We start from the raw sequence: 21821 nt of genomic DNA on the forward strand, positions 1-21821 counted from the left end.
AATAAATAATAGGGAGGAGGAAGAAATTCAAAACAATTCCCAGAATTGAAGCTGAGAGTATCCCAATGAAAGGAACAGCTTAATGCCCGACACATGAATGGAGATGACCTATATTAATATACACTGTAGGGCCCAGCGCAGTAGCCTGGTGGCTAAGCTCCTTGCCTTGCACGCAGGATCCGTATGGGCACCAGTTCTAACTCTGTCTGTTCCACTTCCCATCCAGCTCCCTGCCTGTGGCCTGGGAAAGCAGTCAAGGACGGCCCAAAGTCTTGGGACCCTGCACCTGTGTGGGAGACCTGGGGGAAGCTCCTGGCTTCCATTCAGTTCAGCTCCAGTCATTGCAGCCACTTGGGGAGTGAACCAATAGACAGAGGATCTTACTCTCTATCTCTTTCTCTGATCATTTGCCTTTCAAATAAAAATAAATAAATCTTTATATATATGTAAAATTCAAACAAATAAAATCCTTCAGATCTTCAGCTATCAATTTTTTTAAAAGCTGCAGGATCATAAGGATGCTGAACTTTTAAAGATTTATTTGATAGAATTACAGAGAGGGGGGAGAGATAGAGCTGTCCACTGGTTCCCTCTCCAAAAGGCCACCATGGCTGGGGCTAGGCCAGACCGAAGCCAGGGGCCAGCAGTCCTTCTGGGTCTCGCCCAGGGGACAGAGGCCCAAAGACTTGGGCCAACTTTTAGAGTTTTCCCCAGCTCATTGGCAGGGAACTGGATCCGAAGTGGCGCAGTGGGGTCATGAACTGGGACCTGTATGGGATGCTGGCATTACCAGTGGTGGCTTTCCCTGCTATGCCACCGCTGACCCCAAGGTTTATCTATTTATTAGAAAGGCAGGGCAACAGAGGAAAGTTTCCAGCTGCACATTCATACCTCAGATGTCCACAATAGCCAGGTGTGGACCAACCAAAGCCAGGGACCAGGCGCTCCAGCCTGCCGCCCTACACGGCGACTTCTGCCTCTGCCTTTTCAGGTCTGTCAGGCTGGATCAAGGCTGGAGCAGCCGGGACTCACAGCAGCATGCTGCGAGGGGGAGCAAATGGCAGAGTGGCAGCTTAGCTGGCTCTGCGACAAACTGGACCCCACTATGGAAGTTTGGGGGTGTAGTGCTGCGGATCAGTTCCAGAACGTGGAAGACAAGGCCTGCATGTGCTCCAGGCCTGTCCCGCCTCTGGAGAATAAGGGGCAATGAGCCACAGTTGCTGAGGGACTGCCTGTGGCCCCGCGTTCAAAACCTTGAAGGTTGTTTCAGTGTACATTTTTTCCTTAAAGCTTTAGCTTGTTCAAGCGTGCTGAATGACTCACTGTTCATTCACCTCCCAGCTTTCCCAGCTGCTACTGTTGGCTCCTCTCCTTAATCTCCGCCTGGTTTTTTTCTATCCTTTATAATAGTGCGTAAGCAAATGTACCCAGGCGCCTTATCAGCCCTTCTCCTGGGCTGGTTGGGGCATGGCCCTGGCTCCATCCCCTGCAAACCCAGTAAATGTTGGACACTGGAAGGGAGGAGTCTTTCTTTCTCTCTCCCTCTCTTTTTAATTTAAGACATGTGGAAGAAAACACACACTTTACACAGTCCTCTTAAAGTGGTAGCATTACAGTCCTGTCATTCAGACACGGGGAAGGGAGCAGCCTAAGAGTCACCTGGGGCCCGGCGCCGTGGCCTAGCGGCTAAAGTCCTCGCCTTGAACGCCCCAGGATCCCGTATGAGCGCCGGTTCTAATCCCAGCTGCTGCACTTCCCATCCAGTTCCCTGCTTGTGGCCTGGGAAAGCAGTGGAGGACGGCCCAAAGCCTTGGGACCCTGCACCTGCATGGGAGACCTATAAGAAACTCCTGGCTCCTGGCTTCAGACCAGTTGCAGCCATTTGGCGAGTGAACCAGTGGATGGAAGTTCTCTCCCCTCCTCCTTTCTCTGTAACCATGCCATTCAAATAAATAAATCCTGTATTAAGAAAAAAAAAAAGCAAAAACCTGTCTGGTTGTGCTTTCTGGATTGCCTTAGCCGCTGCATGGATAAAAAGTGGGATCACACCGCCCTCTAGTGGTCGTCTTTTGCTGCTGCTGTTCTAGTTAAGATATGTGGGGGAGTGGTGTGATGGTTCAGTAGCTAAATTCTCACCCTGCATGCGTTCCAATTCGTGTCCCAGCTGCTCCACTTCCCACCCAGCTTCCTGCTTGTGGCCTGCGATTAGGCTGCAGCACCACGTGGCAGGTGTAAGATCAGAGGAAGGGAACATGCCTGGTAGGGGACTATGGGCACTCCCTTGCTAGGATGTACCTTATCACTGGTGAGCATAAGAACCACAGTAGAGTCTCTAGGGCATCATTGAAGGACTGTCCCGCATCTCTAAGTGATGCTGTAGTTTAACAGCAGGGACTGGACCCGTCTGCCTCCTCCCCAGTGGACACAGGAGAAAAAGTTGGAGCACGTGTCCCAGCCTAGCCATCTCCCTTCATGGTTGACCCTCCCCGCCCTAAGCAGAGGCCCACGGGCGTGCATCCCTCTCAACTAATGTAACCATTAAAAGGAAAATTTAGAAATTGTAAATAATGAGAAAAACGAAAAGGTCAGAACAGACATGGGCAGAGCCCTGACTCGGGGGACAGGAAGGTGCCGGGCTCAGAGCCCGTCACAGCAGCAGGAAGTTGTTGTCACAGCACCTAGTTTCTGGAATGGCCTCACTGATGCCGTCTAAACAAGAGGCAGCAGGGCATGGCGGCTATGAGCCTGCTCCCCCCCAGGGGCTGGGGAGGGGCACGCTGAGCCTCTGGCATTGCTGGCACTGTGTGGTCACGTGGTCACCTCTCAGCGAGCCAGTCAAACACTGGCAAGCAGGCTCAGTGGGTGTTGAGCTGAGTGAGCCATTAGCTAGCTCAGTGCCAAGGGCCAGTGCGCCCAAGCCGGCAGCAGCGGAGAGCGGAATGGGGTGCTGCTCCAAGTAAGCCCAGTCAGCCTCCCCAGGCCCTCTCAAGGCCCCGCCTTCGTTCCTCCCCGGACTCTTGGAAGGTAGAGTTGAGAAAGAAATCTTCCACCCACTGGTTCACCCCCGACAGCCACAATGGCCGGAGTGAAGCCTTTCTGAAGCCAGGATCTTCATCCAGGTCTCCCACAAGGATTCAGGAGCCCGAGCTTTCAGGCCATCCCGCCAGGCTCATTAGCAGGGAGCTGGCCGGGAAGTGGAATTGCCAGAACAGGAACTGGTGGGGCCCATATGGGATGCTGGTGCCACAGGCAGGGCTCTTCTGTAATCCTAAGTGCTCAGACTGCCCACTCCCAGGCTTCCTCCAACATCTTTAGAGGAAGCGGAAGAGCTGTTGAGCCGTCCGGGAACTAGGCCCAGAGGTGGGGCCTGACCCTGCACGGAGCCACGTCCATCTCCACTCCCCCGCCTGGCACACTCACTTTGGCTGTGGCTGCAGAGGCAGTCTGCAGCTCGCGCTCCCTGATCCAGGGCCAGTGGGAGTGCTCCCCTGGAGCCCACCGGCCAAAGAAGTGGACATGAGCCCTCACAGGCCACAAGCTCCCGGCTCTGCAGGATAGCGCCGGGCAGGTGTAGAAAAGGGATCAGGCCTGGGGCCCCTGCTCAGACACACACCCAGAGTTTGTACAAAACCCTTTTATTTACCATTCATATTTCCTCTCCCATCCCTCCCGCCCTCATCGGGAACCCACCAACTACTAAGGCTTCCTGCTGTCTTGGGGTCTTTGGGGACATGTCGCGGGGTCAAGGTCCAAGATGCAGGGATTTCCTTGCCCACTGGCTGGCTGGAGCTATAGCAGCTTACCAGGTCAGCCCTCCTCAAGTTCAAGGCTCCATCACCGAAGGCTGGATAAACATGAGCATGAATTTCCTCCCAGGGCTCCATGCCGAGCGGGGCTAAAGCTCCAGATATTCAGCTGTCACTCTCCCGCGGAGGATGGAGCTGCACAGCCAAGGCGGCTGTGTGTGCTGTAGCTCTGGCCTGGGAGGAGCGCTCAGGAGCACAGAAAATGGCCCCAGCTGCCGGCCACGCCCCCAGCCAGCTGCTGCCATCCTCGCTGAGGCCAAAGCCCCACAAGCTCTGTGCGAGGTGGACACCGCCTGCCACACCCTCCTCCTCCTCTCCAGGGAGCGCAGCAGGAACAAGGACCCTGTGCCAGGGTGAGGCCTGCCCCGGGGACCAAGTCAGGCTCTGTCCTACAGTCCTGCTGCTCTGAGCCACACTTTGGGAACTCTCCTGGGTGGGCACCCTGGAACCTGGGGCCGAGGGCTCCAGGGAGGAAGAGCCTCTCTCCGTCCTGCTCCAGGCCCCCAGCCCTGGCAGCTCAGAAGTCCGAGTCTGCGTCCAGGAGCTCAGCCTCCATCAGGTTAGTGCGCGAGTGAATGGGCCCCAAGCCCTGGCGGCGGCCTTGAGTCCAGGTCGTGGGGGCTGCTGGGGCGCTGGGTTCCGGGCAGAAAGGGTTGGAGACCAGGGTCCAGGCTCCATGTCGGGAGCTCTCCCCAGCGCCCCAGGCACCGGCAGCCACCAGACACCTGCGGTGGGGCAGCTGCGGCAGCCGAGGCACAGTGCTGGGCGCCGGGCCCTGAGCGGGACCGGGGCTGGGGTGGCGAGGCTCCACTGGCGGCCCCAGTGGGCACACCTCCTTCTTTCGCTTCCTCCGCTTCTTCTTCCGGCCCAGACGCTTCTCCAGTTCCGGTGAGATCTCAGCCTCCACCAGCCAGCGGTTGGCATGTTCCTCCGGGGGCACTGGCGCGAGGAGAGACCGGAGCCTGTCGCCTGCTCGGTGCAGGCGCTCACCACCCCACCCCTGCCCAGGGACCTCAGGGACCTAGACTGGCCCTACAAAGCCCCAAAGGTCCCCTGCTGGCCGCTCCGGCTTACTCCAGCAGGAGGCCCTCCCTCTGTGCCTGCTGCCCTCCTACCTGGAGTGGCCACGGGTGTGACAGACACATCCTGGGGCAGAATGGCTCCTCTCCGAGCCACCATCTTGGTGACGTGCTGGGCCCAGGCGGAAGAGACGTCCACTGAGGGCTCGTTGAGGTCGAAGGCCAAGCCAGCTGTGTGGGGTGTGGAAGCAGAGGGGAGAAACGGTGACGCCCACTCCCACCTCTTCCCAGCAGGTGCCCAGTGTACCCTCTGCCAATTCAGACACTGAGGGAGGAGCTTCCGGTTCCCCTCAGGGCCAGTGGAAGCCAGAAGTCCAGTTCTTGAGCCCTAGGTGACCTAGGAGGAGCTGGGGGTCACGCAGTATGAGAGGAGGGAGCGCCCAGGGTCCAGCTGTGCCTGGAGGTGGGCAGGGCGGGCGCTCACCCACGGGCCCGTCATGGGAGACTGTGTGCATGCTGAAGGACAGCTCCTGGCCCGGGTTCTGCAGCAGCTCGCGGCGCTTGGAGAAGGCCTTAGCAATCATCTTGCTTTTCTTGATCCTCTTGGGCTCGTCGTCACTCTGCCCTGTCAGCCTGAGGGAGGGCAGAGGCAGGAAGGGGATGGGTGGCAGGCCAGGGGTCCCATTCCCTCCCTCCAACCCCAGCCTGCCGAGGCAGGAGGCCCCGCCAGGGCGTGGGGGTGAGCCGCCATGAAGGTAGGCGCCCAGGGAACAGGCTGGGCTGCAGGGGGAAGTGGACGGAGGGGCCGCCTGCTGAGCCCACCTGCACCAGGCGCGCCTCCAGATGAGCAGTGTGGCCTTGGTCCAGACCCATGTGCTCATTGAGATGCCAGTCCCAAACATGGCAAACAGGTTGATCTTTTCCACCAGGAGGCTAGGACGATTTTTGATCTCACAGTCGGGGATGGGCTTCTTGGTGGGCAGTCCGATAGTCACGTTGGCCTGGCACCTGTAGCGAGGTTCAAAGTGGGATATGGGGTAGGCAGGTGAGGCATTCCACGGCATACAGCACCGGGACTGAACCCTGCATGCTCAGTAGTGCCACCCAAGGGAGCGTTCCCTGCTGTCTGGGCCCCGCCTGACAGTTACCATCGAGTCTGAGGGACCCCACCAGCGCTGCGGTTAAAGTTCTCCAGCGTGGAAGCTGGAGCCTTTTTTTTTTTTTAATTTGAAAAACAGATATTTGCAGAAAGGAGAGACAGATATCGTCACTGGTTCACTCCTTAACTGGCCACAGCTGAACCAATCCACAGCCAGGAGCTTCTTCTGAGTCTCCCACACAGGCGCAGGGCTGAATGGGAAGTGGAGCAACCCAGGACTAGAACCAGCACCTTTATGGGATGCTGGTGCTCCAAGTGGAAGACTAGCGTGCTAAGCCACTGCACCAGAGTGGGAGCATTCAGGGTCTCTGGACGGGTGTTTTAGCTGCTGTCCTCACCAACAGCCAAGCTGAACTGCCTTTTGTCACTCATGGAGGCAGATACACACACAGAGCTGCAGATGGGAGCGGCCATCAACCTGTCTTGAGAGGCAGTGGCCCCACAAGCTCCATGGACTAGTGTACACACAGAGGGACAGAGGTGACCGAGGGGGATGGGAGGAGCCAAGGGTTGTCATGGTTCCCAGGCAGCTAGGTGCACGGGGGTCAGACCAGCCTCCAGGGGATGGGGAGGGTAAGGATGAGCAACCTCAGGGTTGTTTGCCAAACGGTGTCTTGGGCGCTGGGGGCACCATCAGTTTCGCCTCTGGCTAATCCACGGAGCGTCCCCAGCACCACAGCCACGGCATCCCTCCCACCACGCCCGGGCCTGCGCCATCACTCACAGCACGTAGTCCCGGAAGCTGCGTTCCCACTCGGCCTGGTTGAAGAAGTCGTAGAAGTGGCAGCTAAAGGTAATGAGCACAAAGCCGAAAGCCAGGAAGCCAAAAATGCCTGTGGAGGACAGAGGCACCGCCGGCGTCACCAAGCCTGGTCCTGGGGTGGGCGGCAGTGCCGAGGGCGGTTCCACCCAGCCCAGTCGCACTGAGCTCTCTACGATAAAGCAAGCAGGGCAGGTGAGGCCAAGCAGGTGTAAAGAGGGCGTGGAGAAGCACTCTGGCCTGAGAAGGCCATTGCCACCTCCACACACACCGCATGTCTCATCCCTGTGGGCACTAACCTGTCCCCCAGTGCCCTGTCGGTCCCCAGCGTTGGCCACGCCCCCGGGCCCTATGCCACGTGCCACTCACCCAGGCGCAGCATCGTCTCGTTGATCTTGCTCGCTGCTTTTTCACTCAGCAGCCCGGGGTGGTTGCTCTTGATGGAGAACAAGGTCATGACCCCTGAACGGAAGGCGGGCTCAGAGATTAGTGGCAAGGGGACTCCTGGGAAGGGGAGTGTTGGGGAGGAGAGTCCCGTGGCCCTGGAGTTCACGTTGGATTACACGTGTGCTAAGTGCAGCTCCCTGGAAAGGGCAGCAGCGATGGCTCGAGCAGCTAAAAGACCTGGGTTCAGCCCCCAGCTCCCAGTTTTTGCTTTGGCCTAAACCAGACAGCCTCTCCAATGACAAAAGGTGAAACAGTACGTCTTATAAAACTAACATATCAAAACCAATCATGTTGCCATGTAATCCATATAAACATAACAATGATAAACCTGTGAAATACAGCGTATGTTTTGCACTGCCATGTCAGTACGGGCTGCTTTCAATGCGTGTGGCTAGTGGCTGCGGCATAAGCCAGCACGAGCCGCCCTGAGCGGAGCCCGGATGCGCCACTGAAGAGGGAGGAAACTGAGGCTGACAAAAAACCCAACAACAATAAGCTAAACAGATACCAATGCTTGCTGTGGCATGGCAGACTGAGAGCCAAGTTACAGCACAGCAAGCCAACATATTGTAAAAATTACTTGTATGTGCGTGTGGGAGAGCGAGTGTGAGAGTGCTATGTGCACGCCTGTGTTGTAGGAGGGTAAGAATAAGGCTCCGGAAGACTCGGGTATCCAGAGAATGAGTGCACACACAGTCAACAGACCCCTGGGTCCAGGTGGGCTGTCGGTGAGGCGAAACGTTCATCACACCAGTGCACCTGGCCAAGGGCTGATGGGGGCGTGTGTGAGGGGGCGGGGCCGGGAGGGCATGTGGCCGGCAGCTCCAGCCAAGGCTCTGAAGGCAGAGGTCCATGCAGCTCGTGGCCACATCCTGCAGAAGCACCTGCAGGAGCCGGCTGTGGTCTCAGTGTGAAGGTGGAAGGTGGGCTTCCACTCCCACTCAGGCAGCAGGTGCGCAGTCCCACTGTGTCCTCACTCCCACTCACCTCTGATGAGGAAGTAACCTCCCACGATAAGCACCAGGCCTATGGGGGCCAGCACGAAGCCGGCCCGGTATCGGTAGTTCTTGTAGCCCACAAAACAGATGCCGCTCACCGAGTCCCCATCCACCTGCGACAGGAAGGGATGGCAGACACAGTCAGCCGCGGGCCCCGCCCCTAAGCTCAGCCACTCGGGGTGTGCTGCCCCTGCCAGGCACGTACCTGAGCCACGGCGAGGATGGCCACGGTGAGGACGAAAGGGAGTGACCACGTGAGCAGGTGGAAGTAGGAGGTCTTGCCCGAGAGAGGCTGGTAGGTGGTGCCCAGCGCTCTGAAGGAGGTGTGCCAGGCGTACGTGAGGACCACAAACCAAACCACGCCAGCCATGAGGGCATAGTACACGATGACGAAGATGATGACGCACGACAGGGTCTCGTTGGAGCTGTGTGGGCATGTGGGTGTCACTGGGGAGACCCCCTCTATGCTACCAGGCTTCCCCAGACCAGTGCTAATGTGTGAGGTGCCCCAGGGAGCCCAGCCCTGGAGAAGATGCTCCTTTGAACAGATGCAAATGTCTGAGGTCCAGATGCTGGGTCAGTGTCTTCAGAGCTGGGGAGTGAGCTGGGACTGGCCTCAGCTCGGGGTTCCAAGTCCCAGCTGTCCCTTATCGTGGTAAACGGCCAATTCAACCCCTCCTTGCTCAACCCTCACCTCTGGGGCCCAAGACACCTACGTGGGTTCCCCAATCCTCATGGTGCCATCTGCCCGGCAAACGATTTCCCGGCGGGCCCCATCCATGAACTGGGCCAGCCAGCCAATGCTGCCCACGAAGAAACACGCGTTGACGTAGAAGAGAATGACGGCTGGGTAGCGATTGGAGTTCCGCCAGTCAGCCACAAAGGTGGCCTAGGAGAGACAAGCAGACGCCCTTATCTGAACCCAGCCCCTCTCCCAGGACCCCCTTCTCCCCAGCGCCCCTGCACTCAGCCCCTCCCCGCCCACCCCCATCCCTCCCCCTGCTCCAGGCCACCACCTGCCCTCCTGTGGCTCACCAGGGTGAAGAGCGTGCAGAGGCCCGTGACGGCACCGAAGGCGGCGATGTAGGCGTGCATGTCCTGGTGCTCGGCCTCGGTGTAGAGCGGGTTCTGACACTGGATCCCGCAGCCTTCCACATCCTCGTACCAGCTCTTGGGGTTGTCGGTGCGCACCAAGGGCGCCTCACACTGGCCTGAACTGTTGAACTTTATCTTCTGCACCTCATTCTGGCGTGGGACGAGGCGGGAAGCAACACAGAGCAATGAAGCAGCTCAGCCTCTGGCTTAGGAAAAGGCACCCAGGATAACACAGCACGTGGCTGGAGCTGGGATTCCAGAGTGTGGATCCCAGTGCTGCCCAATGGCCGTGCAGCCTCGGGCAACCTATTTAACTTCTCTGTCCCTCAGTTCCTTCTCCAGGACAGTGCGGCATCATCAGGTTTCTGATGACCAACCCAACTTCACTTGCTGCCGCGTGGCTCAGGTGGACCAGTTGTTTCCCATTGCTTAAAATCATTTTTACGTCTGTAAGATCATAATGACCCTACCTCATTTCCTAATTCTAGCAATCTGTCAGTCTAGTTAAAACTTCTGGTTTCAGGCCAAATTCTAACAAACACTTGAAAACAAGTTGCACCAGTCATTCACAAAATCTTCCAAATACAGAAGATGAGGACACACTTCCTAACTCATTCTAGGAGGCCAGTGTGAAACTGACATCAGGGCCCGGCGTGGTGGCCTAGTGGCTAAAGTCCTCGCCTTGAATGTGCCGGGATCCCATATGGGTGCCAGTTCTAATCCCGGCAGCTCCACTTCCCATCCAGCTCCCTGCTTGTGGCCTGGTAAGGCAGTTGAGAACATCCCAAAGCCTTGGGATCCTGCATCCGCATGGGAGACCTGGAGGAAGTTCCTGGCTCCTGGCTCCAGATCGGCACAACACGGGCCATTTCGGCCACTTGAGGAGTAAATCATCAGACGGAAGATCTTCCTCTCTGTCTCTCCTCCTCTCTGCATATCTGACTTTGTAAAAAATAAATTAATTAAAAAAAAAAAAAGAAACTGGCATCAAATCCAGGCAAAGACATACAGAAAAGCAGGCAGGGGCCTGTGTGGTAGTAGGTTAAGCCTCCAACTATGGTGCCAGACACTGGTTAGAGTCCTGACTACTCCACTTCCCTTCTAGCTTCCTCCTCGTGTGCCTGGGAAAGCAACAGAAGGTAGCCCAAGTCCTTGGGCCCCTGCACGCATGTGGGAGTTCCGGAAGAAGCTCCTGGCTCCTGGCTTCAATCTGGCCCAACCCCGGCCATTGGGCCATGTGGGGAATGAACCCGCAGATGGAAGGTCCCTGTCTCTCTTGCTCTAGCTTTCAACAAAAAGATTTTTTTCAAAAGACCAATAGCTCTTTTCAAAGTGTCTGCTTCATGGAATGATTTAGGGGTTAATGAATAAATAGATGTAAAATGTTTATAATGAGATTGGTCAGATAGTAAATAATTAGTATCTTATTGCTATCATTGTTACTGTCATCATTTCAGATCTCTCCGTACCACCCAGGGCTAATGGCACGCACTTCCAGGTGTCTGCAGCTGTTTCACCCAGGCACACCTTGACCCCCACGGATGACAAGACACCTACCACTCCTGTCTCTTAAATCCCCAACGTGGGACCCAGCAGGTGATCCCCACATAGCTGCTGGCTCAGGAGACAGGGCCGCAGCCTGGGATGTGTCCCCTGCTCCCCCGTACCCCACACAGCACTCACCGGGCAGCCTTCGGGGAAGTGGTCAGGCGTGCAGCGCAGGAAGTCAGGCCAGCCCCGCTCCCGCTCCACAATGGCACAGGGGCCGCGGGTGGCCTGGCACAGGGTGCGGCTAGGCAACTCCACTCGTTCATTCTCACACTTGGGCATGTACACGGCACACAGCAGCGGCTGGATCACTGCCCAGCAGCGGGGGGCATTCCGGAGGCCTGGGGGTAGGGGTGGCAGTGTGGACAGCCTGCAGTAAAGACCCTTCCTCCCTCTAACCCCTGCCACATACAGCTGTGCCCCTCCACCACCCACCCACCCCACCTGCCACAGGCTTTGGCCACCCTAATGGCCACCAGGCACAGCAGGGCACCCATCCAGGGTGATCCCATGCATGGCAGAACATTAGCATCCCTTGGCCCTGGCCACTTAATTCTCCCATGAGTCACTGCAACATCTCAGAAAAGCCTGCCCCTTCTAGGGGTGGCAACTGCTTTTGGGGGCAAGGACCTTCTCTTCATCTGGTCACCAGATGCACCGTCTGGATGGCGTCCTACTCCGCACGTGTGTTACACAGCTGCCACCCCACAGTCTCCCTGGCTAAGAACCCTAGGTCGAGGGGAGTGGGGCCTGGTCCTTCTAAGGGATGTCTCTCAAACCTCCCAAGGCCTCATCCAGAGGGGAAGGGGTTGTGGGACTCACCAGACCCACACAGCCATGTTCTTACCGCGCCGAGGTGAGAGACAAGAAGAGGTGAAGGCGGAAGGAAGGAGTCAGAGGAGCCAAAGGAGGAAACAGGAGAGCAGACGGCGAGAGAGAGGAGGCTGTGCAGCGCGCAGGGAGGAAAAGATGCCGTCAGCAGACAGAAGCAGCCAGGGGCCCTGACACCTGCACCCCACGGAGCAGGGGACGGGGCTCTGCCCTCCCATCGCAGCACCCGGGGTCATTCTGTACTGAGCCCCTTGGTCCCTCCTGAAACAGCCCACATGCTACTTTGAAAACAAGAAGTTGTACTGGGGACAAGTGCCATGTTGTAAAAGGCTAACAAGCTTTTGCCTGTGGTGCCAGCATCCCATACAGGGCTGGTTTGTGCCCTGTCTGCTCCACCTCTGACCCAGCTCCCTCCCTGCCTGTGGCTGGGAAAGCAGCAGAGGACGGCCCAAGTGCTTGGGACCCTGCATCCCCATGGGGACCTAGAATAAGCTCCTGGCTCCTGGCTTCTGCCTGGCCTAGCCCTTGTTGTTTTGGCCATTTGGGGAGAGAGCTAACGATAGAAAACTTCTCATTTTCTTCTCTCTCTGTAACTCTGCCTTTAAGTTTTCAAAAAAGAAAAACAGCTTATACTGGGGAGCTCAAGCACGTGACAGCTGCTGTGGCACCAGGAAGCTGCTCTTTAGCAGGGCAAGGGACAGGGGTGCTGCAGGCAGCCTGCCAGGGCCACGTCCAGACTTCACCCTTTCCTGTTTGGGTGACCTTGGGCAAAATAGTTTACCTCTGGCCTCAGTGGACTCATCTGTGAAATAGGAATCCCAGGTATACAGAGCGAGAGCCGTTGCTAACAGTATGCTTAGCCCATGACAGCCAGGCAGGAGCCTGCAGGAACGTGAGCTCCTACCAGGATGGATGCGCCCAGCTTGCTGAGTCTGTTCCGGGTGCAGAACAGGTTCCCACCAGCTGGGAAGCAATGTCCTCAGGCCATGCAGTTCCCACTTTGACTTCAGTCAAAACTTCCTGGGAACCTTTGTCACCCAGATACAGAACACAGCTTTGAAAATCTGAGTGGGTGGGGTGTGTATGAGTGGGTGCCAGGCCTCAGCTGGGGAGAGGCTTAGCCTACAGAGAAAATAGCCTGGGCCTGGCATAATGGCTCAGTGCCTAAATCCTCGCCTTGCATGCGCCAGGATGCCATATGGGCGCCAGTCTGTGTCTCGGTTGCTCCACTTCCAATCCAGCTCCCTGCTTGTGGCCTGGGAAAGCAGTCAAGGACAACCCAAAGCCTTGGGACCCTGCAACCACGTGGGAGACCTGGAAGAAGCTCCTGGCTCCTGGCTTCAGATTGGCCTAGCCTTGGCTATTGTGGCCACTTGGGGAATGAATCAAGTGGATGGAAGATCTTTTTGTCTCTCTCCTCCTCTCTGTGTATATGACTTTCCAATAAAAATAAATAAATCTTTAAAAAGCAAACAAACAAGCAAAGTAAAAAGCTATACAGATGATTGAGATGGGAGAAGTTCCCTGGAGAAGAGACGGAAAATGAAACTGGAAAGCAAGCAGCATCAACTTTATCTGTAACTTGTTTTTGAAGATTTATTTGAAAGGCATAGTGACCTACAGAGGGCTTCTGTTTGTTGGGTCACTCTCCCATGGCCAGGACGGGGCCAGCCTCCACTGCTTTCTCCGGCACGTTAGCAGGCAGTCGGGACTCAAAGGGACACCTGGATGGGATGCTGGCACGGTAGGCAGTGGGTTGATCTCACTGTGCTGCCGTGCTAGCCTCTAACTGTTGTATTGTAATATGATACGAACTTAGAAGAACAGAGACTATTCTTACAACAGTATCAGTGTTTCTACATTTGTTGGATTTTCCTGTTTAGACACAGAGACTTGGTGACAATACAGAGATCTTATCCGCTGCTTCACTTGCCAGCTGCCCAGAAAAGGACCAGGTCTGGCCAGGGACACTGCAGGGAGCAGGGAACGCAACCCAGGCCTCCCACATGAGTGGCAGGAACCTCATCGCCTCTGTCATGACCGCCGCCTCCCGAGGTCTGTTAGCAGGAAGCCAGAGCTGGGAGTCACACGTGGTCACTCCACTGTGGGAGACAGGCCTCTCACACCAGGCTGCCTCCAAACAGCCAGGTGGCTGCATTCCTGCCCCCAGAGACTTCTTAAGCATGTTTGTTTATTTGTTATTTTCACCTACAGAGATGGAGATACAGAAGATGATCTTATGCCTGCTGGTTCACTGCTCAAATTCCTGCAAGAGTCAGGGCTGGAGCAGGCTCAAGTCAGGACCCAGGAACTCCACCAGGGCCTCCCAGGTGGGCAGCAAGCGGCCAAACATGTGAGAGCATCGCCTGCTGTCTCCCGGGATGCATGAGCAGGAAGCTGGGTGACAAATGCAAGAGCCAGGACTTGAACTGGCACTCCAACAAGGCATGCAAGCATCCCCAGCTGTGGCTTAACCCACCTCACCACAATGTCCGCCCCAAAACAGACTTAAAAAATACTTGCCACAGATTGGATCTAGATTTTTAAATTTGTTTTCATTTTTAGTTGAAAGGCAGAGACACTGAGAGAGATCTTCCATGTGCTGGTCCACTTCCCAAATGCCAGCAACAAGCCAGGACTGGGTCAGGAGCCAGAAACTGCAGCCAGCTCTCCCACGAGGATGGCAGGAGCCCAAGTACTTGGGCCTCTTCCACTGCCTCCCGGGTATATTAACAGGGAGCTAGGCTGGAAGCTAAAGAGGCAAGAAGGAAACCAGACACTCCTCTGAGACGGAGGCAGTTTAAGGTACAGCTTAGTCCACTGTACTACAACAGCCACTGCAAAAATCACTTATTCTTGCTGCAGATTTCAACACTCTATAGTTGTTACTAAATCTGCCTCCACTTTGCTTAGTGTAAATAGACTCACTGGGGTCAGCCGTGTGGTCTATTGGCACCCTTCAGGGCGCCAGTTCAAATCCCAGCAACTCCACTTCTGATCCAGCTCCCTGCTATGTGCCTGGCTGGAAAAGCAGCTGAAAATGGCCTAAATCCTTGCCCTGGCACCCATGTGGAAACCCAGCAAGGAGACAGCTCCTATCTAGCCTGCTCCCCAGCCGCTGCAGCTATTTGGGGAGTGAGTCAGAAGATGAAAGTTTCTCTTTCTCTCTCTCAACTTTGTCTTTCAAATAAATAAAATTAATCTTTTTTTTACATTTTATTATTATTATCATCTTATGATACAATTCCATTGGCTCCTGGCATTTCCCTTATCCCCTACCCAATTCCCTCCCCCCCACCAAGTTCCTCTATATCATTATTAAAATACAGTTCTTCATACACAGTCATATGTCCATCATTGTGGGCATGGACAATGGCAGAGAGTCCAGCATCCTATTGTCAAGATATAGTGAACAGTTTCATTGTAAGTCCATCTTTGGAAGTAGAAATGCATACTACATTGTATCCTCACATCTGGATGTTAGTCTCCATTTCACAGCTACTGTACATCCCCTCAAATGAAAAGTCATAATACAAAATCAACAATAGAAAGAAAAATAGAAATTTACAATGCCATGAAGTTAAATGACCTATTACTAGACATGACAGTCTCCATTACACAGCTACTATACATCCCCTTAAATGAAAAACCACAAAACAAAATCAACATCAGGGAGAAAAAAGAAATTAACAACACTATGAAGTTGAATAACATGCTACTAAATGACTAACGTGTAGCTGAAGAAATGAAAATCAAGAACCTTCTTGCAGAAAATGATGCTACTGTATGATCTAGGAGTCATTGAAAGATTTAATCAGAAGAAAGTGTTTTGAAGAGATGAAACTAACAGAAAACAACAAAACCCATGCGATATAGTTTCCACTGATTTTTGTTGGTGAAGTGTGTCTCTTCTAGACAATAAACAGATGGGTTTTGTTTTTTAATCCAGTCTACTAATCTATGCCGTTTGATTAAGCTTAAGCCGTTTACATTCAGGGTTAATATGTATGGATGGTACTTTGGTCCTGTCATTTTAGGAAGTACAATGGAGAGTCTCCAAAATAGAATGAAGCAAGCAGAAGAAAGAATCTCAGAATTGGAAGATATTTCCTGTCATCAGGGGGAAGCAAACAAAAAGCTGGAAGCAGAGCTGGATCAGGCCAAAAAAAGTATTCAAGAATTGAAAGACACTATTAAGAGACCAAATATAAGAGTAGTGGGAGTTCCAGAAGGTGCAGAAAGAGAAGCTGAGTTTGCAAATGTATTTAATGAATAATAAAGGAAAATTTCCCTAATCTGGAGAGAGTTGGGAAACAAGATCCAGGAGGGGCACAGAACTCCCAACAGGCTTGATCAAAAGTGATCTTCACCAAGCTCTCTTCAATTGAACATAAGGAAAAGATCCTGAAATGTGCACGTGAAAAAAATCAATTGACATATAAAGGAATGCAAATTAAACTCACAGGAGACCTCTCACAGAGAGAAGAGAGGGAGAGAGATCTTCCTATTGGTTTACTCCCTAAACAGCCACAATGGCCAGAGCTCAGCTAATTCGAAGCCAGGAGCCATGTAGATGCAGGAGTCCAAGACCTTGTGCCACAGGCAGGGAGCTGGATAGGAAGATGGATGGGGAGTGGGGCTGGCGGGACACAGCATCCAGTGCCCAGATGTGATGCCAGCACCTGCAGGTAGAGGGTTAGCCTGCTGAACCAGAGCGTTAGCTCCTCCCATGCTTTGACCCAGGGTTCTGTATGGAGTCTTCCTGCCCCTGTGTCTTTGTGAATGCCACCCTCCTCCTCCTCTCTCTCCCCTACTCAGAGCCTCCCTTGGCCCCAGGGGGATTTCACAGGTTAAATATCAGTTCCTCTGGGAAACCTGCCTGGACTCAGGAAAGCCCTCTGGGTGCCTTGAGCACCCCATACTGTCCCAGCATCTGTCCCAGGTATTGCTAATACCTGCTGTCTCTGTTTCTCGCAGTGGCAAGGACTGTGTCTTCATCTTTATGAGGTCCAGAACCTGACCCCGGGAGTGGCATGGAGCAAAGTGCCAAGTACATGATACAGTGCACGAGTGGGTGGTCGCGTACTCAGCACGCTGAGGCTTTGCAAGAGAGCACGCAGCAAATGCACAGCCTCCAAGACGTTCACAGGGGAACTTACACCCACAAAAATCCCAAAGAGCCCAGGGCCGTGCCTGCCTGACACCTGATCGGCTGAGAACACCCTGCAGCACAAGGGCTCCGAGCCACAGTCAGGGGCTGTGATTCTTACAGCTTCACTCTCCTCTTCCCCGACCCAGCTCACAGCCACATCTGCTTCCAGAGCCGCTTCAGAGAACAAAGCAGGGAGAGAATGGTGGATGGTGGCAGAGAACGAGACAGTGGCCCTGGACTCGGGGTTGGCTCCTCTTCAGCACATGCTGCAGGAACAGCTGGCGAGACTGGCACCGGCACAGCATCTGTTCTAACACACCCATTCTGCCCAGACTTCTCTGTTCTGCTCAGCAGCTGCCCTCAGGAGGGCTGGAAATGGCAACTGCACACGGGGCAGCAGACACACTCGAGGGACTTGCGGGATATTAACCCCGGGGCCCGTCTTCTCAGGGTTTCCAATGCTGAGAGACCTACCCACATAGCTTGGTTCCGAAACACAGGTCTGCCCGTAGGTGGTGTGCTAAACCTTTGTTTCACACCTCAGTTTTTAGTCCTTCATTCCTTGGCAGGTGTGTGGCCCCTAAAAGCTACAATCTACAATCTACATATGCCCACTCTTCAATCCTGTACATCCATCTCTGTTCTGCAGGGACACGTGTTCGAAAACTACAAAAGGTACATCAGTCATACAGACCTTACATTAAGGTAAGAGACAGCTCACAAAGCTACCATGGATTACACACATTTCCTACTTTCTAAGCTGGCTTTTTCATCTGCAAATGTTCTACCCCTGAGCTACAGCCCCAGCTTCAAGTGTGCAGCTCCATGGGCAGCACCCTCCAAGTCCCTCCATGGGCAGCACCCTCCAAGTCCCTTGCTCCAGGTAGGAAGAATGCCCATGGCCTTGGCCAACATCCTGGCAAAGCTGAAAAGCCACATAACCAAGTATGTCACTGGCCACCTGGGCAGAGCCAAGACAAGGGACACCCCAGGCCTGTCCAGGGGAGACCGCCATGTCTGCTCCTGGCTGCCTTTCTTCTTGTTTTCTCCAGCTTGGCTTTGGCAGAGGGACGACAAGCACCTCCGCTGCACACGGTGAAGGAAGGGTCTAGTGGGGTTCAGTCTGCAGAAGGCCAGAGGGGTGTCCACAGTGCCCCACATGCCAGCTCCAGGTACGGTGCACCCCAAAACACACCCAGAAGGATGGGAGTTGGCCTTATACTTCCCTGCCTCCTACTAGCATGGATCCAGGTCCGCGTGGCCCACAAATCTCGGGTGGGCGCAGGTCAGGGTCCCTCCTCTCTAGACTTGTAAGATTTTCAGAACCTTCTAGTTCTGCTCTAATTGTTCATTGCTAGGAGGTGTCTTCGCCTCCACAAAACTCACCCTATTCTTCCCCCTACTTTTTCTTCCAGACGCCTAAATATCTTCCAACTCCCTCTCTCCCTTCTGCCTCCCTCCCCCACAATTCCGATTCCTCCAGGGGTCAAACACCTCAACCCCCTCCCCCAGGACCTGCTTCCCGAGTGGGTGGGGCAGTTCCTCCGGGTAAAAACTCTCCTGTCCGAAGCCCCACAGCCCCCTCCCCAGACCCGCCCCCGCCTCTGGCTCACCGTCCTGGCTCCGGCCCTTTGTGGGCCTCAGCTTCCCCGCCTTCCCCTCCCAGTCCCGGAGGGTCCCGTCCTGCACGTACCCTATGCCTCCCCGCTCCCTCTCCGAGTGGCCATTGCTGTCCCAGCAACTGTCCCAAGCGGCCCCACCGCCTGCGATGACCCTCCCTCCCATCACCACCAGGTGCAGGGACCACCATCCCCGCCCCCAAACACATTCCCTCCCGTGGCCCTTGCCTCGCGCTTACCCGACCACAGCACGAGTTTGCCGTGCGCTTCCTCCTGGGAGTCGGAGTCCCCGGCCAGCAGCGTGGAGGTGGCGCCGTAGGGCAGCGCCGAGCCCAGGCACACGTTGTAGCGCAGCGGCTCGCAGTGCGCGGCCCGGCCGCAGCGGCTCAGCAGAGGCGGAGGGCCCGTGGCCGCCTCGCTCCTCCTCGCCGCCCCGCCGGCGCCGCGCGGCCCAGGCCCCGTGGCGTTCCCGCTCGAGGCCGCTCCCCGGCCCGGGCCCCCCAGCAGCAGCAGCAGCTCCGCCAGGAGCAGCAGCTCCGGCCCCCGCGCAGAGCGGGCAGCGGCCATGGCCAAACCCGCCAACTCAGCAAAGCCCCGGCGCCCCCGGGCCACGCGCACCCAACTTTCGGAGGTGGGGGAGGAGGAGGGCCTTGGAGGCGGCTCAGGCGGCCTGCGCACCCCGCGAGTCCCCGGCCGGGCCCCCGGCGACGCTCGGCGCGCCCGGGCCCCTCGGCGCCCAACTTCCCAAACTTTGGAACTCGGGGTCCATGTTGGGCTGCAGAGGCCCCGGCCGGGGGAGAACTCAGCTTTGCTCTCCCTCTCCCGGGCAATCTAAGCCGAATTCGGCCCCGGGAGCCTCCTGGGTCCCCTCTTCCCCAGCCCCATCCTTTCTCCCACCACTCCAAGTTCACTCCCGGCCCAGGGGTGGAGGCGAGGCGCGAGCCGGGGGTACCGGACCAGCTGCCCGGCTCCGCCCCGCACCAGCGCGCGCGGCCCAGCCACCGCCTCCGTCCGAGCGCGCCGCAGCCCCAGAGCTCTCCCCGCCGCCAAAGCCGCCGCCCCCTCCCGGGCTCCTTTGTTGCTCCGGCTGGCTCCGCTCTCTGGAATGCACCGGCCTCGCCGAGCCGAGCCCGCCCCCCTCATCTCCCTCCTCCGTGCGCCCGCCTGCCGGGACGGGGGAGGAGGCCGGAGAGGAGGAGCGCAAGTTTGGGCGTCCTCCGACGCTCGGAGGAGCCCACACTGGGGCCTGGGTGGGGGGAGCGGTCACCCCAACTTTGCTGCCGCCCGGGGCGCTGGAGGGGAGGGGGGTGGCTATCGTGGCCCAGAGACAGCAACAAAAGCCTCAGCGGACGCCTAGACCAGGTTGTAGGTTGTAGGTTCCATCCAGCAAGTCTTCTGGTTTAGGAGTTAGTAGACAACCCGGGACGCCCCCAAGTGTGCGGGCCTGGCTCCCCAGCTCCGCCACGTTTTTATCTGTTTTGGCTCAGAACTTTTAATTCGTCCCAGGCGTGGCGGAGGTCCCCGAAAGAAGGAACGTGGGCTTGGGCCTCCAGCTTCGTCAAATCCTTTGGGCCAGGGGCCTATGCAGCTAGCTGCTGTTACCTGTGGGAGCAGGCGCCCGGAATCACACATGCAGACGCCAACGTGGACTGTGACAGATTGGGGCAAGTGTGTGAGCTGTGGCGCCCTGGGAGTTTCTCAGATGAAGCCAGTCCACCCGCCGGGGTCCTGGCTGCTTGCTTTCTCCACTCTTAAAGTCACCAACTTTGGTTTCTGCCTGCAGCTCTTCGCCCCTGAATTCCGTGAGGATAACCCAGGAACGTGCCAGGATCCCATATGGGATATAATTTTAAATTAAATATATAAAACTTAATGTGGGAAAAGTATGCATGGATTTCAACATCTGTTGCACCAGAATACACTTATTTGTTGAGTTTGCTTTTCCTTGTTCTTCCGAACTACCTTCATGCAATCTGAATGGCGGGAAGGGACTCCAGCAGCTGCCTGTGCAACTGCGTTTGTAGCAGCAGCAGCCACAATAGCCCAAAGGGAGAAACAATTGGCGAGGTCATTCATGGAGGGGTGAATAAACGAAGGGCAGCAAGCAGTAAGGCATACAGCGACATCTTGATATATGTCATAACATGCATGGACTGGAGAACGTTGTTTATTGAAATAAGTCAGGCACAAAGGAACAAATACTGTCTGATTCTGTTTACAGGAGGCACCTTGAGGAGGTAAATTCTTAGAAAGTTAAGCAGAGGTTTCCAGAAGCTGGTGGGAGGTCTGAGATGCGGGTTATTTGTTGTGAGGCACAGAGTTCTTGCGGGATGAAGAGTTCTGGGCACTGAGAATGCGGATGGGACCTGACTTGGTGAGTGTGCTGAATACGGCTGGGTTGAAAATCCAACAGTGAGAAACATGGCACTAGGTACTCTTGACCACAAGTGGGAAAAAGAGGATGATCAACACTAAGTTATGTATGCTTTGCTACAATTAGAAAGAGTGTTGCTACTTCGCAGTAAGTCACCTAATGAGTTAGGGTAACATCCCCAGGTACTTAACAACTGTCAGTTTCCTTCCTGTTTCTGCTTGGGGTGCTTCTCTCCGTGTTCTGCAAGTCTGAGTCCTGTGGTCAGCATGGTCGCAGTGTGGCTGGTTTGGAGAAAAGCAGTCTCACTACCTCCCGCTCTGTGACCACACACTTTGTGACATCAGCTTTCACATCTTCTTGGGATGGTGACAAGCCTGTTTTCTGTTTGTTTCTTTGTTTCTTTTATTTATTTATTTTTTATTGGAAAGGCCAATTTTACAGCGAGAAGGAGAGCCAGAGAGAAAAATCTATCCACTGCTTCACTCCCTGAATGGCCGTAATGGCCAGAGTTGAGTTGATCCAAAGCCGGGAGCCAGAAGCTTCTTGTGGGTCTCTCACATGGGTGCAGGGTTCCTGCCCCCTGGGAAGACCCAGAAGGAAGCTTGTGGCACCTAGATTCTGATTGGCTTAGCTCCAGCCACTGAGACCATTGGAGAGTGAACCAGGGAATGGAAGATCTCTTTCTCTCTCTGCCCAGGACCCAAAACTCTGCCCACTGAAGTACCCAGTTAGTCTTTGAGGAAGCAGCAAAGATAGCTCCATGGCGGAGGCAGGATCTTCTCAAAGGATGGTGCTGAAGCAGCTGGAGAGCCACTGACCAAGCAGACTGAGGAAGGGGAGGTGCAGGGCAAGCAAAGGCTGGAAAGAAAGAAGGAAATTTTGACTTGCATCTCATATCTTTTTTTTTTAAGAAGTGATTTTTTTTTAAGATTTATTTATTTTTATTACAAAGTCAAATATACAGAGAGGAAGAGAGACAGAGAGGAAGATCTTCCATCTGATGATTCGCTCCC

General features: G+C 55.3%; 1 protein-coding gene across 1 annotated transcript; it reads right to left on the minus strand.

Moving 5' to 3' along the window:
- Positions 1 to 4188: 4188 nt before the first annotated feature.
- SMO (smoothened, frizzled class receptor) lies at positions 4189 to 19428 on the minus strand. The gene is made up of 12 exons (XM_058654940.1): positions 18674 to 19428; positions 10968 to 11173; positions 9225 to 9434; positions 8906 to 9078; positions 8395 to 8614; positions 8179 to 8302; positions 7114 to 7206; positions 6709 to 6817; positions 5648 to 5833; positions 5310 to 5458; positions 4922 to 5056; positions 4189 to 4745 (listed from the first exon to the last, which is right to left on the minus strand). The coding sequence occupies exons 1-12, from the start codon at positions 18999 to 19001 to the stop codon at positions 4324 to 4326; spliced, it is 2355 nt and encodes a 784-aa protein (XP_058510923.1). The 5' UTR covers positions 19002 to 19428; the 3' UTR covers positions 4189 to 4323.
- Positions 19429 to 21821: the final 2393 nt, after the last annotated feature.

Source organism: Ochotona princeps, chromosome 25, assembly GCF_030435755.1.
Source record: "Ochotona princeps isolate mOchPri1 chromosome 25, mOchPri1.hap1, whole genome shotgun sequence".
NCBI classification, from domain to species: domain Eukaryota; kingdom Metazoa; phylum Chordata; class Mammalia; order Lagomorpha; family Ochotonidae; genus Ochotona; species Ochotona princeps.

Excerpts from the sequence above, each read along its gene's own strand:
- SMO (XM_058654940.1), bottom strand. The coding sequence starts at position 19,001 with ATGGCCGCTGCCCGCTCTGCGCGGGGGCCGGAGCTGCTGCTCCTGGCG. Across the intron at positions 9,079-9,224 it reads TCTGCACGCTCTTCACCCTG|GCCACCTTTGTGGCTGACTG; the intron begins GTGAGCCACAGG and ends TGTCTCTCCTAG. Across the intron at positions 8,615-8,905 it reads ATGAGGATTGGGGAACCCAC|CTCCAACGAGACCCTGTCGT; the intron begins GTAGGTGTCTTG and ends ATGCCCACACAG.